Source organism: Verruconis gallopava, assembly GCF_000836295.1.
Source record: "Verruconis gallopava strain CBS 43764 unplaced genomic scaffold supercont1.43, whole genome shotgun sequence".
NCBI lineage: Eukaryota > Fungi > Ascomycota > Dothideomycetes > Venturiales > Sympoventuriaceae > Verruconis > Verruconis gallopava.
In genome coordinates this window covers 145962-158845 of record NW_015622179.1, presented here as the reverse complement: position 1 = coordinate 158845, position 12884 = coordinate 145962, and the positions used below count along the sequence as shown (strand labels likewise).

At 52.2% G+C, this 12884-nt stretch overlaps 3 protein-coding genes across 3 annotated transcripts; 2 read left to right on the top strand and 1 right to left on the bottom strand.

The window, feature by feature from the left end:
• Window positions 1-522: 522 nt before the first annotated feature.
• PV09_08615 (uncharacterized protein) lies at window positions 523-2003 on the top strand. The gene is made up of 2 exons (XM_016362539.1): window positions 523-1383; window positions 1437-2003. Exons 1-2 carry the CDS (start codon window positions 552-554, stop codon window positions 1919-1921), a joined length of 1317 nt encoding a protein of 438 aa, XP_016209681.1. The 5' UTR covers window positions 523-551; the 3' UTR covers window positions 1922-2003.
• A 4998-nt stretch (window positions 2004-7001) lies between these two features.
• PV09_08614 (uncharacterized protein) lies at window positions 7002-8919 on the top strand. The gene is made up of 4 exons (XM_016362538.1): window positions 7002-7215; window positions 7276-7834; window positions 7894-8214; window positions 8272-8919. Exons 1-4 carry the CDS (start codon window positions 7131-7133, stop codon window positions 8741-8743), a joined length of 1437 nt encoding a protein of 478 aa, XP_016209680.1. The 5' UTR covers window positions 7002-7130; the 3' UTR covers window positions 8744-8919.
• On the bottom strand, window positions 8811-12881 carry PV09_08613 (uncharacterized protein). Its single transcript, XM_016362537.1, has 3 exons — window positions 11911-12881; window positions 10163-11853; window positions 8811-10105 (listed from the first exon to the last, which is right to left on the bottom strand). Exons 1-3 carry the CDS (start codon window positions 12558-12560, stop codon window positions 8985-8987), a joined length of 3462 nt encoding a protein of 1153 aa, XP_016209679.1. The 5' UTR covers window positions 12561-12881; the 3' UTR covers window positions 8811-8984.
• Between the last annotated feature and the right edge of the window lie 3 nt (window positions 12882-12884).

The window sequence follows — 12884 nt, the reverse complement described above, 5'->3', positions numbered from 1 at the left end:
CTACAGTCAGAATCGAATTGGGTAACATTGCCGTTGGAGACGCCTGGCACGCCGAATCTTCAACAACCTAAATCCCTCCCTGCGTCATGGAATCGCCCGGCGGAGTCTCATTTGTACGTAAACTATGGAAACAGACACAACGTCATCAGGAAATACCCCAGAGCTGGCTTTAAACAGGTGGTGGAACGTATATGGGCTGAGACGCAGAATAGACTGCAGAACATCAATAACAGACGTACTCGTACCTTTTCGACGCAGTTGTTAAGCGACCCTCAAATCGATCACGTGCTTTTTCTTCTATTCGGTGTCAATGGGAGGATCGTATAGGCTGTTGAAAGAGGTTTCGGTCTCCATGTCTTGATGCGGCTGATCAACGCGCATTGGCGAAGAATTGTCTTGCGGAAAGCATTGTTGACGCTGAGATAGCCGGACTATGGCAATCAAAGAACCCCGCAAAATATGGGGCGAGCCTCGTATCGCTACCTCAACCAAGCTCAAGCACAGGACTGTAGTCATTTCCACGTTACTTCTCTACACGTCAAATCTCCATCATGCCCGAGCTAACGGCAGACCAAATCAGTGCCATCACGCAGGCTGTATTCGACGGCTTTGATGATCAACTAGCCTTCACTCAAACGCTGATCCGCTTCGGGGGACAACGTGGCTCTGAGCATGCGATCCAAGAATTCATATTTCAGCAGTATTTAGAGCGTGGTTACAACCCCGTCAAATTTGATATTGACCCAGAGGAGATCTCGCGACATGTTGGCGGTGGTAAGATCAGCGCCACACATTCGAAAGCTCCCATTGTCGTGGGAGTTCACACCCCAAAAGTACAAGCCAAGGACGGGAAAAGCCTCATATTAAATGGCCACGTAGACATAGTTCCCCTCGGTCCACGCGAATTATGGACCGATGATCCTTACAGCGCCCGTATCGAAGGTGACAAGCTTTACGGACGGGGTGCAGGAGATATGAGAGCCGGAGTCGGCATCTATTTCAAGGCATTGGACGCATTACGAAGAATCGGTATGCAGCCAGCATCAAAAATCGTGCTCGAGTCTGTGGTGGAAGAAGAGTCTACAGGCAATGGCACACTGATGGCGCACATTAAAGGCTATCGAGCAGACGCCGCCCTGATTCCAGAACCTGTAAATGAGGAACTCGTTCGGGCTAATGTCGGAGTGCTCTGGTTTCAGATTGAGGTTAAAGGCAAGCCGGTACACGTTCGGGAGATGGCAGCAGGGACAAATGCAATCGACGCGTGTTGGAAAGTTATCCAAGGGCTAAGAGAGCTCGAAAAAGAGTGGAATGCGAAAGGGATCGGAAACGACCTGCAGGTAAATGACATTTTGAGTCATAAAGAGCTCGAGCACCCGCTGAGTAAGCGCTCCTCTCGGATTCAATCCAGAACATGAAACTCAGCTGACGGTCAGATCTCAACATTGCCATGATCAACGGAGGAGACTGGGCAAGTTCGGTACCTGCCTGGTGCAGAGTAGACTGCAGAATAGCCATATTTCCGGGCGTCAGCGCAAAGTCGGCTGCAGAAGAGATCGAACAGAAGGTGTCTGAAATAACAAAGTCTGACTCCTTTCTTAGCAAACAGCCTCCCAAAGTGATCTGGAATGGGTTTTACGCCGAAGGATATGTCCTAAATCCAGGAAGTCGTGCCGAGGAAGTCTTAAGAAAGGCGCACAATGCCGCGACAGGCCGTGACCTGAAGCCTGCATTTTCGGGCGCGTATCTTGACGCCAGGGTGTATTCGATATATGACAAGATTCCTGCTCTTACGTATGGCCCCGTTGCTGGTAACGTGCACGGCTTCGATGAATGGGTTAGCATAGAGAGCATTAAGAACGTAACAGTGGCGGTTGCACTATTCATTGCCGAGTGGTGCGGACTTGAGATGGTATCGTAAGGGTCTCTGGCACTTGTAGTCTGTTGTTCTCAATAGCTAATATTAGACGTGTGGATGAATGAAATCATAATGTGATCATATACTTATGCCATTAGTTGTCCAGTTGCTTGAAATCAATTTCTACTCCACTAGAAATTTCCGCTGATCTCTCTTTCATTAGATTTGGATGCCATCATCGCATACAAAATCGGTCAAAATAGCGGATACAATATTCCTCGGCATTTTCACCAACACTCTCTAAGGCCCAGACCAGTTCTTCATTAGAAATTAAATCAGCTTAGGTTCAACACTTTTTTCCAGACAAAGCATGAAAGGTCTGAGGATAAAATGCAAAAGTCGCCAAAGCCAGCCAAGATATGTTACCATCTAATCACATATCAAAATGTTGGTAAATTGGAAGGGGGAAAAAGAAAAGAAAACATGAGAAAGATTCTATGAAGTTTTCGCTGCTCTTTTCTTGAGCTTATTTCTGCCTCCCTGAAAGAAGGAGCATATAACATCGGACCCCAGATTCTAGGAAGACGATAAATCTACAAGCTGGAATTTCTTGCAACATCTTTCGTTTACGATCACTCCTGCTTTTTCAAGAATCCTTCAGCGTCTTTGTGATTGGACTCTTTAATCGCTGGAGAGACTGCATCGTCAGATCCGGAAACAGGAATTCCTGTAATGTGTTTGGCTGGCTCAGGTGCTGCTCTGCCCATAAGAATACCATGAATGCCTTGCTCAAGATCTTCAGGGCCACCAGCATTCCTTCTCTGCAATAATTGGCGGTTGTAATACGCAAATGTGTACGACTCTTCCGCGTGGACAGCATAGTCTCCGATCTTGCAAGCCTCTTCTGTCATACGAAGCGGGACACGCAAGACATGCTGGATGAACAGCATGATCAAGGATGTCCACACAACATTCCATCCGATCACAAACAGAGCCGAAACAATCTGAACCCATACTTGACGGCCATTGCCGTCGATAGCACCTCCAGGGTTAGTGAGGCCAAAGGCTGCACATCCTTTCGCGGTTGCAAAAAGACCTGTGCCAATTCCACCGACCAGCGCGCCGACGAAGTGAGTATGGAAGACATCAAGCGTATCATCAACAGTCTGGAAGATGGAAAGATGTCTCTTTCCGAGGTTTAGTGACAGCTGCAAGCGGATTAGCTCTGGACGTGAAGCTAAATATGTCTGGAGAGCAAGCTTACCCACGGAATGACTCCAGAGCCAAGGCCAAGGCAGAAAGCGCCCCATCCAGCAACCACTCCAGCAGCGGGTGTGATTGCGACCTAAAAGTGTTAGTGAGAATATAGCACACTATAGAATTGGGACCTTACAAGGCCGGTGATCATCCCTTGAATCGCGCCAATGACTGAAGGCCGACGGAAGTAAAGGAGATCCATTATAACCCACACGAATGAGCTGAACGCTGTGCACAAATTGGTATTCAGCACTGCTGCACCAGCATCGGGGCTGGCAGAGTACGGATCTCCTCCATTGAAGCCATTCCATCCGATCCAAAGAATGCCCGCGCCTACTAGCATGAGGAGAATGTTGTTGGGCGTCGCGTCGTCCAAGTCCTCTTCGATACGAGGTCCGATCCAATACGCACCAACAAAACCTGCAGTGCCTGAAGAGAGATGGATCACGTATCTTGGATGAGTCAGCAGAAGGGCCTGTGTTGCAGTACCTTATGTTTCCTTACCCGCCGGAGTAATCTATGACGCCTAACTTAAACAAGAACCCACCACCCCAGATGCTGAAGGCACCAATGGCATAGGAGAAGGTCAACCAAAGTGGTACAAAGATCATCCACGCGAAAAAGTTCATACGGCACAGATAAGAGCCTGCAACCAGTACCAGAGTAATGGCGGCAAACACAAACTGAAAATACACCATTGTCGACTGAGGGTACAGCTGCGACAGCCCTGCCGTGGGAAGATATGACTGTTTTATTTCGTAGTCCATCGTCACAGCTGGCCCAGGCACGCCTATGTCTTGTCAGCCGCCTTGAATGTAGAGGTGGGATTAGAGACCTCTGCACCGACAAAGGGAAGCATCTGGTTCCCGAACGATTCTTTGTAGGCCCATAGCATCCAGCAGATAAGTACCGCGCCAAACGCGTAGAAGGCCATGAAAGCTGAGTTTATGGCCCATTTGTGCTTTACCCATCCTGCGTAAAGGACTACGAGACCTGGAACGCTTTGTAAGGCCACCAGCGAGGCTGCAGTAAGTTGCCAGGCGTTGTCGCCCTTGTCAAGCCAGTCGGGGTTGGTAAACGACGCTGGAAAGGTCACGTTCACACTGCTCTCAGCCATGACCTCTGGTCTTTGTCGAAGGCTGGCGTTGGTGAAAAGATTTCTTGGGACTTGGAATCCACAGGTGAGACGGCAAAGCACACCGCGGAACTCGTCTTAAATCCTAGGCTCTGGATTTAAAGTGGTACTTGTTCCTACATGTAGGCCTCGCCTATCTAAGATCCATGCAGCGATTAACACCTATCATACTGCTGTCATATCGTGCAGATTGCAGAGGCCCCTCCCCATTCGTCGCAGTTTATCTTTGCAGGATTACTTAGGTCCATAGACCTCTGCTTGGCGGCGTCGTCTAGATCCACACTGTGCAGTGAGGCTGATGTGGTACGTATTCTGCCTTATCAGTACTCCAGACACGCGGGATCTTGCATCTCCCACTGTGGACTCATAAGGCCAATCCGGGTCTAGATGTGTCCACAGCCATTCGGGCGGTGCATTTTGTTCGAACGGTCAAAATATTGGTCTAGAACTAGGACTGGTCAGATCATCTATTTTTTTTTTTCATTTCTCTTATCTTTGCAAAAGATTTAGCGCACTTGTTATGCAGGGCAGTGTGAGAAAGGATCGCGAGAAGGGACTTTTCAGATCGCGCGCGAATCTCTTGCGCTTCTCCATTCTCTCTGCACACCACAGGCTCTGCGATGGGCAGGCTGGCAGTTCGTGCGAAAAATCAGTCTGCTGCCATTTCCACGTCGAGATGCTCCTCGATCAAGGCTGGCCGTCCGTGCTCAGTTGTCCTGCACTGCGCAGCCGTCGCCAAATGTCACGTGTTGAATGTTTGCCGTTGGCCTCTACATCGGATTATCGAAAGCCATGCCAGTGCGACGTCCTGATGAGGGAGAACTCGTTTTTCATTCGTTTATTTTTTTTCATTGGATTTTTGGATCATCCCAGACATTCTTTGGTAAACGACTAGAGATCCTCGACTTCTTCACCAGACTCCAGACTCTCCATCAGCAGCAGTGGTGGTGAACAGGCGAACAAAGCCTGGAGGAGGCAGGGCCAAGCAACTGATAAGCAGACGCTAAAAAGCTTATTACACGTCCGTCTATCCCCTTTGAGCTAGTATACCTGGAGCAACCCCACTGAAACCAGGGAATTCCATTTGTTGTGCGGGACATGGCTTCGCGGTCGACGTGTGTTCGGCCGATAAGAGTTCGCGGTCGCTGAATCAAACCTTGCCATCCGTCATTGCGTGCTGTCAGACGGCGGATATGGATGCACTCAATGAGCGTTCACTGGCCCTCGGATGTCAGGTCTCAGGCTGTTTGTGTCGTTCGTTCTGCGCCAAGATCGTGTATAAGGCATGCGAGTTGTTCTCGCCGGCTTGACCTTGGCTTTGTAGCGTTCCTGCAGCGCTTTCTTTTTTTTGTCTTCTCTTTCTGAGCAACCTCATGCTTGACGTCGATTCTACGACTGACAGTCGAGTGCTAGACAACTCATCATGCCCGCAGCCGTCTCAAGCCCAAACCCTGCATCTCGCAGGTCAACAGACAGCGAAATTCCTTTGCTTCCAAGGAAGTTGAAGCCTATACCAAACACTCAACGTCCCTATTTTCTGGGTATAGGAGGAGCTGGAAACGTTTGTGAGCCGTTATTTGCCTAAACGCAGGTGCTGTGCCGCAAGACTGAGGACTGATCCTCGCGTCCTTAGATCGCCCCCAAGCGCATCATGAAAACAGCGAACGTGACTCGTCAAAATCAAAGCGTCGACGCATCCGTCCTTCAAAGTTGATCCCGTGGATGTGCTTTTCGATTTTTGAAAAATAAGCTTCGTGTTATAATTGTTTGCTGTTTCCACGAAAGGAAAGGACAAAAAAGTACCGAAATCACGTTATTCTACTGGCTGAGCTTTTGCGATGTAATCGACTACCCGTACCTTATGTGTCCACACTTTCGCCGCGACAATGTACCATTCATGAAGAAATCGACTTCTGCGACTTACTTCTCTTTTCCTTTGTCTCTTGGCTCTATATCTGGTGTGTGTACGGTTGTTGGAGCGAACTTTAAACAGTCCGGAAAGCAGGACGACGAGATGATGAAGATGGTTTTATAACTACTCTTCGCTACATACAATTGCTGTACTGGAGATAAGTGAAACTCGGGCGAGGGATGGATGCCCATACATCACAAGAAAACTAATGTCCCAAGAATTGTGCAGGTCATCTCTTTCAAACTTCAGTAGGACGAGCTCAGCGAGAGAATGTAATCTCTTACAACTACAAAAGAATGATAATGTCGCGACTCTTCAGCTTATTTACTATCATGGATCTCCTTTTCGTCGGAAAAACTCCTTCCCAGAGAATGCAAGATAATCCAAGGGAGAAGAAGTCAATCACACAAACCCAGGCCCTGTCGTTTTCGAAGCGTTTGCGCGTTGTGAACGGTCAACACCAGAACCCAGGACCACGTATCTTCCTCAACAAGCTTTGTGCATTCGATGGCAGCGGAGTGGCGATCGTTCTTGTTCACGTGGGCAAGTTTCCGACACCCAGCAGTACCGTTGACCGTACAAATGGTCTGATTTGGCACTGTCGTCCGACGCGAAAGACGACTTTTGCATGGTCTGTTAAGAACCATTGGTGACGTAGTGAGTCCAACCAGATCCACTTCTCCACATCTCGCGCAGCATTGTCCCGGCTTGATGAAGATCCTCGCGGGGTGATGGCTGGGATGCAACCATGACGGAAACGGCCCGGACCAATGACGAGGTGCATGCCAATACTCTGATCATCATGTTTCCATTCAACCTCCCCTCTGCAACTGCCGACAGCGTTGCAACGAGGAGGGCCAGGCTTGGCTAGGGATGAGCATTAATGGACATGTTGCGTGCCCCAAGTCTGGTTCTTCGGTCTCCACCGTGACCACTGCTCTCGCCTTCGACATCGCTGCTCCATCGCCATGACGATATTCAAGAAGCATTCGCTCAAGACGGGCAACACGACACGCACGAAGGCGTCCGAGTTGACGCTGCGACAGTCGATTTGCAAGTGGACAAGCACCTTTCTCACTGCGCCGGAACACGCATGCTAACCTCTGCACCAAGACCCGCTCTGTCTAGTCACCCTCCTATTCTTCTTGTGGGGCTTTTCGTATGGTCTGCTAGATACGCTTAACAAGCACTTCCAGAACACGCTTCACATCACGAAAGCGCGGTCTTCGGGCCTCCAGGCGGCCTACTTCGGAGCCTACCCGCTCGCGTCGCTGGGACACGCCAACTGGCTGCTCAGGCACTATGGCTTCAAGATTGTCTTCATTTGGGGTCTTTGTCTTTACGGTGTCGGCGCCTTGATTGCCTGGCCGTGCATCCTCCACCGCTCGTTTGGGGGCTTTTGCGCCGCCATATTCATCATCGGGAACGGCTTGGGATCGTTGGAGACAGCCGCGAACCCATACATCACGATTTGCGGACCGCCCCGATACTCCGAGTTGCGAATCAACTTTTCGCAGGCTTTCAACGGCATCGGCACCGTGGTGGCGCCCGTGCTGGGCTCCTACGTGTTTTTCAAGAACACCCTCGACAGCACCCAGTCTCTCAAGAACGTGCAATGGGTCTACCTCGCCATCGCTTGCTTCGTCTTCTTGTTAGCCGTCATCTTCTACTTGTCAGCCCATTCCCCCCTCCCAATACTCCCTGCTGCAGCTCCACTGACAGCCAAGACAGCTCGCCGATCCCCGAGATCACTGACGCGGACATGGCTTTCCAAGCCGAACAGACGCACGCGAACACCGCAGACAAGCCGTTCTGGAAGCAGTACCGGCTGTTCCACGCGGCGTTTGCCCAGTTCTGCTACACCGGGGCGCAAGTCGCGATCGCCAGCTACTTCGTCAACTACGCCGTCGAGACACGGCCCGAAACCTCGGATTCCATGGCTGCCCAGCTGCTTGCCGGAGCACAAGGTTCCTTTGCGCTCGGTCGCTTCATAGGCGTGGTCATCATGAGATTTGTAAAGCCTCGCGTTGTTTTCCTCTTCTATCTGACGATGTGAGTCGTCGCGAACAAAAGCGCCGACGTTCCCCTGCTAATCGCACATTGCCACAGGTGCATCGTGTTCATCGCCCCGTCCATCACACAGCGAGACAACACCGGCATCTCCATGCTGTACGTCACGCTCTTCTTCGAGTCCATCTGCTTCCCGACCATCGTCGCGCTGGGAATGCGCGGGCTGGGCAAGTACAGCAAGCGCGGGTCCGGATTCATCGTCGCCGGCGTGTGTGGTGGGGCCGTCGTTCCTCCCGCACTGGGAGGCGCTGCGGATGCGTCCAGCACCGCGCATGCGATGTCCGTCCCGCTCGGCTTCTTCATCTTGGCGTGGACGTACTCCCTGGCCGTCAACTTCGTCCCGGCGTACCGAAACCCAGTCGACATGCTTGGGCACGCGAAGATCGGGATTGAGAACGCCGGCGTCACGGACGAGGAGAAACAGGGGGAGACGATTGAAGTTGGGGACCAGGAGAAGCAGTTCGTGGAACACGCAAACACGAAGGACTCGGAGATTACGGAGAAGCACTGAGAGCGGGTTGATGTGGTTACGTGAACTTGGCAACGCCGAATTGGCAACGAGGAGAAACGAGGAGAAACTAGGGTACCGAAGTGTTTTTTTTTTCCTTTTGCTGGCAAGAAATAGATACAAAGCCCTTGACTCGTTCGGGTTGAACTCATTTCTTTGTCTATTCCGTTCGATGTGCCCAAGAAAAGAAAAATATTAAAAAGGGAGAAGAAAAAGAAACACGGTTTGGGCCACATCGCACGAATCAAAAACTTTCACCGCCCTCCCCAGCAAGTACCTCAAATACCCTTGGGCTGAGTCTGAATTTGACTAACCCGGCAAAGACCATCAGATCCTTACCTATGGTCTCCAGCTCCCTCTCCATCGCACGCTTGCCGGCGTCCTCAAAGGCTGTGCTGGCCAACCTGTTTCTCTCGCTTCGCACGGCTTGCACAGCCCACAATATGACGTCGCCGACCGTCCTGGCCACAACTTGGGGCTGCTTCTGGAAGTTGCCGGCGACGGTACGTATGACGTTGATGTCGCCATGGGCGTCGAGGGGAAGCAGATGGGTGCGAGAGATGGCTTCCAGAGCTGCGGTGAAAGGTGGGGCCTGATTCAGGGGCGCGGAGAGACTGTCTTTCAACAATCGCTTCGCTTCTGCTAGCGTGAGAAGGATCTGGCATGCTTCGCGCGTCGATTCTTTGATCTGATGCATGATCACAGCGTTTCTGGCGTACAAGGCGGTGAAGTTGTTCGCCAGCGTGATGGGATCGTCTACGGTTGCCAGACTGAACGTGCTCCGTGCTGAGCCATCCGCGGAGGCGGCTGTAGGATCCATTGCCGGTTTGGTTGCCTCGATCTTCAACGGCTCTGCGTCAATAGGTACCGTCAACGCTTCGGAGAGAGTCCGGTTGATAATCGACAACACAGCGTCGTAGTCGCCTGCTAAATGATATAGCAACACCGCGTCCGTGGTTCGGCCGCTTTCATCTGCTGCAATGGCAGCTTGCAGGGTGAGTTCGTCCATGAATTTCTTTGTGTCGAAACTGCCATCTTGCGTCTTGCGTTTGCCCGAGACGAAGTCATCTTTGAGCTTGATCAGGCGGACGCGATGCTCGATGGCGCCCTGAACACGAGTCCCGTCTTCGCGCAAATCACCTAGCAGTGCCGCGAACTCGCGAGTCTCCAGGACCAGCTCCCGCAGGGCTTCCCAGCAGATCTTGGCTTGCTGCATACCAGCATCCCCGGGAAGATCTGAATTCAGGTTGATCAAGCAGAGATAATCTGCCGCATCGACAGGTTTGGCCGCGCGAAACTCGGACGTGTAGTATCCGACCATGAGAGCAAAGTTGATGCGCGCTTGTTGTCGAGTTGTATAGGACACTGTTGCGGTGTTAGTTTCTCTCAGTCCTCTCCACGGCGTGTGAAAGAGACACATACATAGCTCGGAGGTATTCAGGTCCGAGACCCTCAATAGCCCGTAGTAACTCAATGCGATTGCAAAATGCACTGCACTGATATGATTGTGCGGATACAGCCATGCCACTGCCTTTTCGAACATGCCAGCCAAAATCTGCATGAAGAAGAACAAGCCGTACCCTCCAGGGTTCTCCGTGGCCTGAGAAAAGTGTCTCTTGCCGATATCAGCGATGGTTTCTCGTATCTGCTCGAGGCCAAAGACTTCGCCAGCCTGTTCCTCGCTGCGCGGCACTTCCCGGGCAAGGGCAAATTGCAGCCAGATCCAATCTTCTTCGTCTGTCTTGATGTCAAGAACGCGCTTGGACAACTCGCAACGACCGACTATTTTGTAGCATGCGGCCCGGTACGGGTCGATTGTTCCATCTGCAGCTGACTTCGTGCTCTGTGAGTACTCAGTGTTGATCGTGGACCGGAACTCTCGCGACAAGAGCCTCTCTGGACTACGTGCGTATTCTAGCAGGTATGGAGGGAATTTTCGATCGATGGAACGCAGCGAGGTGATGTTTTGCTGCACGTAGTCCGCAGCCTCTTGGATGAGGCCGCATCGCAGGAAAGTGTACAGAATGACCCAAGGGAAGTCGTTGCTGCCATCGGCGGCTTCGATATTGGCAAGACAACTGGTGTCACCCAGCTCTCTTCGGCTGTCAAGAACTCTAACGTAGCCTCGAATGTAGCTCGTTTTCGTTGGCATGCCACCAAGCTGCGCGGTTTTTAGATCCTTGTTGACCGTCTCGGTAACCCTTCTGTAATACATGTCTTCCAGGCACTTTCGAGAACCATTGAGGATGCGCTTCCTCATGCCAACACTCTCACTCGACAAGGGCGATTCATCCAGGTACTGTTTGGCAAACTGTCGTTCCCTGATCGCACAAGGATCCGATACCGACTTCTCCTCGGCCGGTTCCCCGGTGATACTTATGAGAGCCTCGTAGCTGTTCACCAACGCGGCAGCGTGGTCGATGCCAGCCGCCTGTTCGACTTCTGAAAATCGATGCAGGACTGGGAAACAACCGTCGCGATTCCTTTCGCCATTAAGTGAGGAACCGTCTCTGCTATATATCTTTGCGGCGTATTTCTCAGCTTTGTCGCGCTGCAGGCGATCATCAAGGCCTCCGACCAGCGTATTGCCAGACGAGCCCTTCTGGGCCTTCTCCGAAACATCGGTAAATGTGTGCGCAGTCGTGGAGCCTCTCAAGGCAGAGGTGCCCAGCACAGAGCGCGTCATGCCGTTCGGGCCAAACGACATGCCCGCTGATGAAGCACCTAGAGGCCGACTACGACGCGAAGAACGGCCGAACGCTCCTCGCTCACGTTGTGAGCTGCCAAGAGCACGCCCATCCTCGTCGCCATCGGGACTTGCTCCCGGCTTTGCGAGACCAAAATGCTCATAAATCTTCAGTCGCTGGGCATCCCAGTTCATCTGCACGTTCTCTTCTAGAAAGGTATCGAAGTCACGCTTTGACTGCTCGAGACCCTGCTGAATAAGATCCAGGGTGGTTTGCGCGCGAAGGTTGGAGACGTACGTTTCAGGATCGTAGTCGGCCACAATGTGGGACGGAGGGGTGATGGCAACGCCGGCCTGGGCATTGAGGCTGTTGAGGTCGCGAAGAGCAGACGATGTCGACACGCCGGAGGCAGCCAGCAGATAGTGTCTATTGCTGTAGTTAGTCGAAGCAATTTGACAAGCCTTGTTGACAAATAACACATACGCTCTGCTATCCACCCCTTTCCCCTTTTGAGTCGTCGGACCTCCCTGGCCAAGGTTCCTCACTTTTCTTGCAATGTCGCCTAACCCCAGCTGCAACGTTGGAAGATCGCCCAGCGCTCCAAGACCATTTTCCTGCTTCTCACGCTTCTTGCCTCGCTCAAGGATCTGGTCGAAGTACGCGGCCTGCAGTGTCGCCGCTGACTTGGGCTGCACGGATGAGTCCGCCTGCGACTGTGCCGCTGGTGGTTGCTGCGATTGACCCAGCAGCGAGCCGCCCAGCAAACCAGATGGCTGCGCAGGTTGCGTCGAAGCACCGAACAAACTTGTGCCTTGCTGCGGCTGGCTCTTCGCAAGCCCACCAAAGAGCCCACCGGCTGTGCTGCTCGCCGGCTGAGACTGGGTTGTCGATGCTCCAAACAGGCCACCGGAAGCGGGAGCATTTGATGTCGCCGCCGTGCTTGATCCGAACAGCCCCCCCGTGGTGCTTGACGACGCAGCAGGTTGGCTTGTTTGCGGGAATGAAAACAGACTGGGTTTGGGGGTGGCAGACGAAGCTGCCGTCGCTGAGGCTCCTGTGTTTGCGCCGAACAGAGATCCTGAGCCTCCAGCCGAAGCAGGCTGGTTTTGTCCTAGGTTATCGAAGAGGCCCATGGCTAGGGATTGAATGGCTTCCCTGGGAAATCCAGGCGGCGGTTCGTAAGCGTAGGCGCGTGTGTATTGTCGTCGTGTAGATTACGATTGCATGGATACCAGTTCAAACGGACGGGTTTGTTTAGGGCGATATTAGGACGACAGGATGAGCAATGGCACCGCTCCGTAGACAGGTGGATGCGCCAGTGAGCTGCACAATCGAAGGAAGCAACACCGTTAGCAAACAAGAGAGAACGAAGCTTGCGATTGTGCGCGTGGCGGACTTCTTTTTCCTTCTTTGCAGGCGACGCTGCCCGTACTGGCGCGTTCTGGCTTAAACAATTC

Excerpts from the sequence above, each read along its gene's own strand:
- PV09_08615 (XM_016362539.1), top strand. The coding sequence starts at position 552 with ATGCCCGAGCTAACGGCAGACCAAATCAGTGCCATCACGCAGGCTGTA. Across the intron at positions 1,384-1,436 it reads AGAGCTCGAGCACCCGCTGA|ATCTCAACATTGCCATGATC; the intron begins GTAAGCGCTCCT and ends GCTGACGGTCAG.
- PV09_08613 (XM_016362537.1), bottom strand. The coding sequence starts at position 12,560 with ATGGGCCTCTTCGATAACCTAGGACAAAACCAGCCTGCTTCGGCTGGA. Across the intron at positions 11,854-11,910 it reads AAAGGGGTGGATAGCAGAGC|ACACTATCTGCTGGCTGCCT; the intron begins GTATGTGTTATT and ends CTACAGCAATAG. Across the intron at positions 10,106-10,162 it reads CCTGAATACCTCCGAGCTAT|TGTCCTATACAACTCGACAA; the intron begins GTATGTGTCTCT and ends ACACCGCAACAG.
- PV09_08614 (XM_016362538.1), top strand. The coding sequence starts at position 7,131 with ATGACGATATTCAAGAAGCATTCGCTCAAGACGGGCAACACGACACGC. Across the intron at positions 7,216-7,275 it reads GACGCTGCGACAGTCGATTT|ACCCGCTCTGTCTAGTCACC; the intron begins GCAAGTGGACAA and ends CTCTGCACCAAG. Across the intron at positions 8,215-8,271 it reads TTCCTCTTCTATCTGACGAT|GTGCATCGTGTTCATCGCCC; the intron begins GTGAGTCGTCGC and ends ACATTGCCACAG.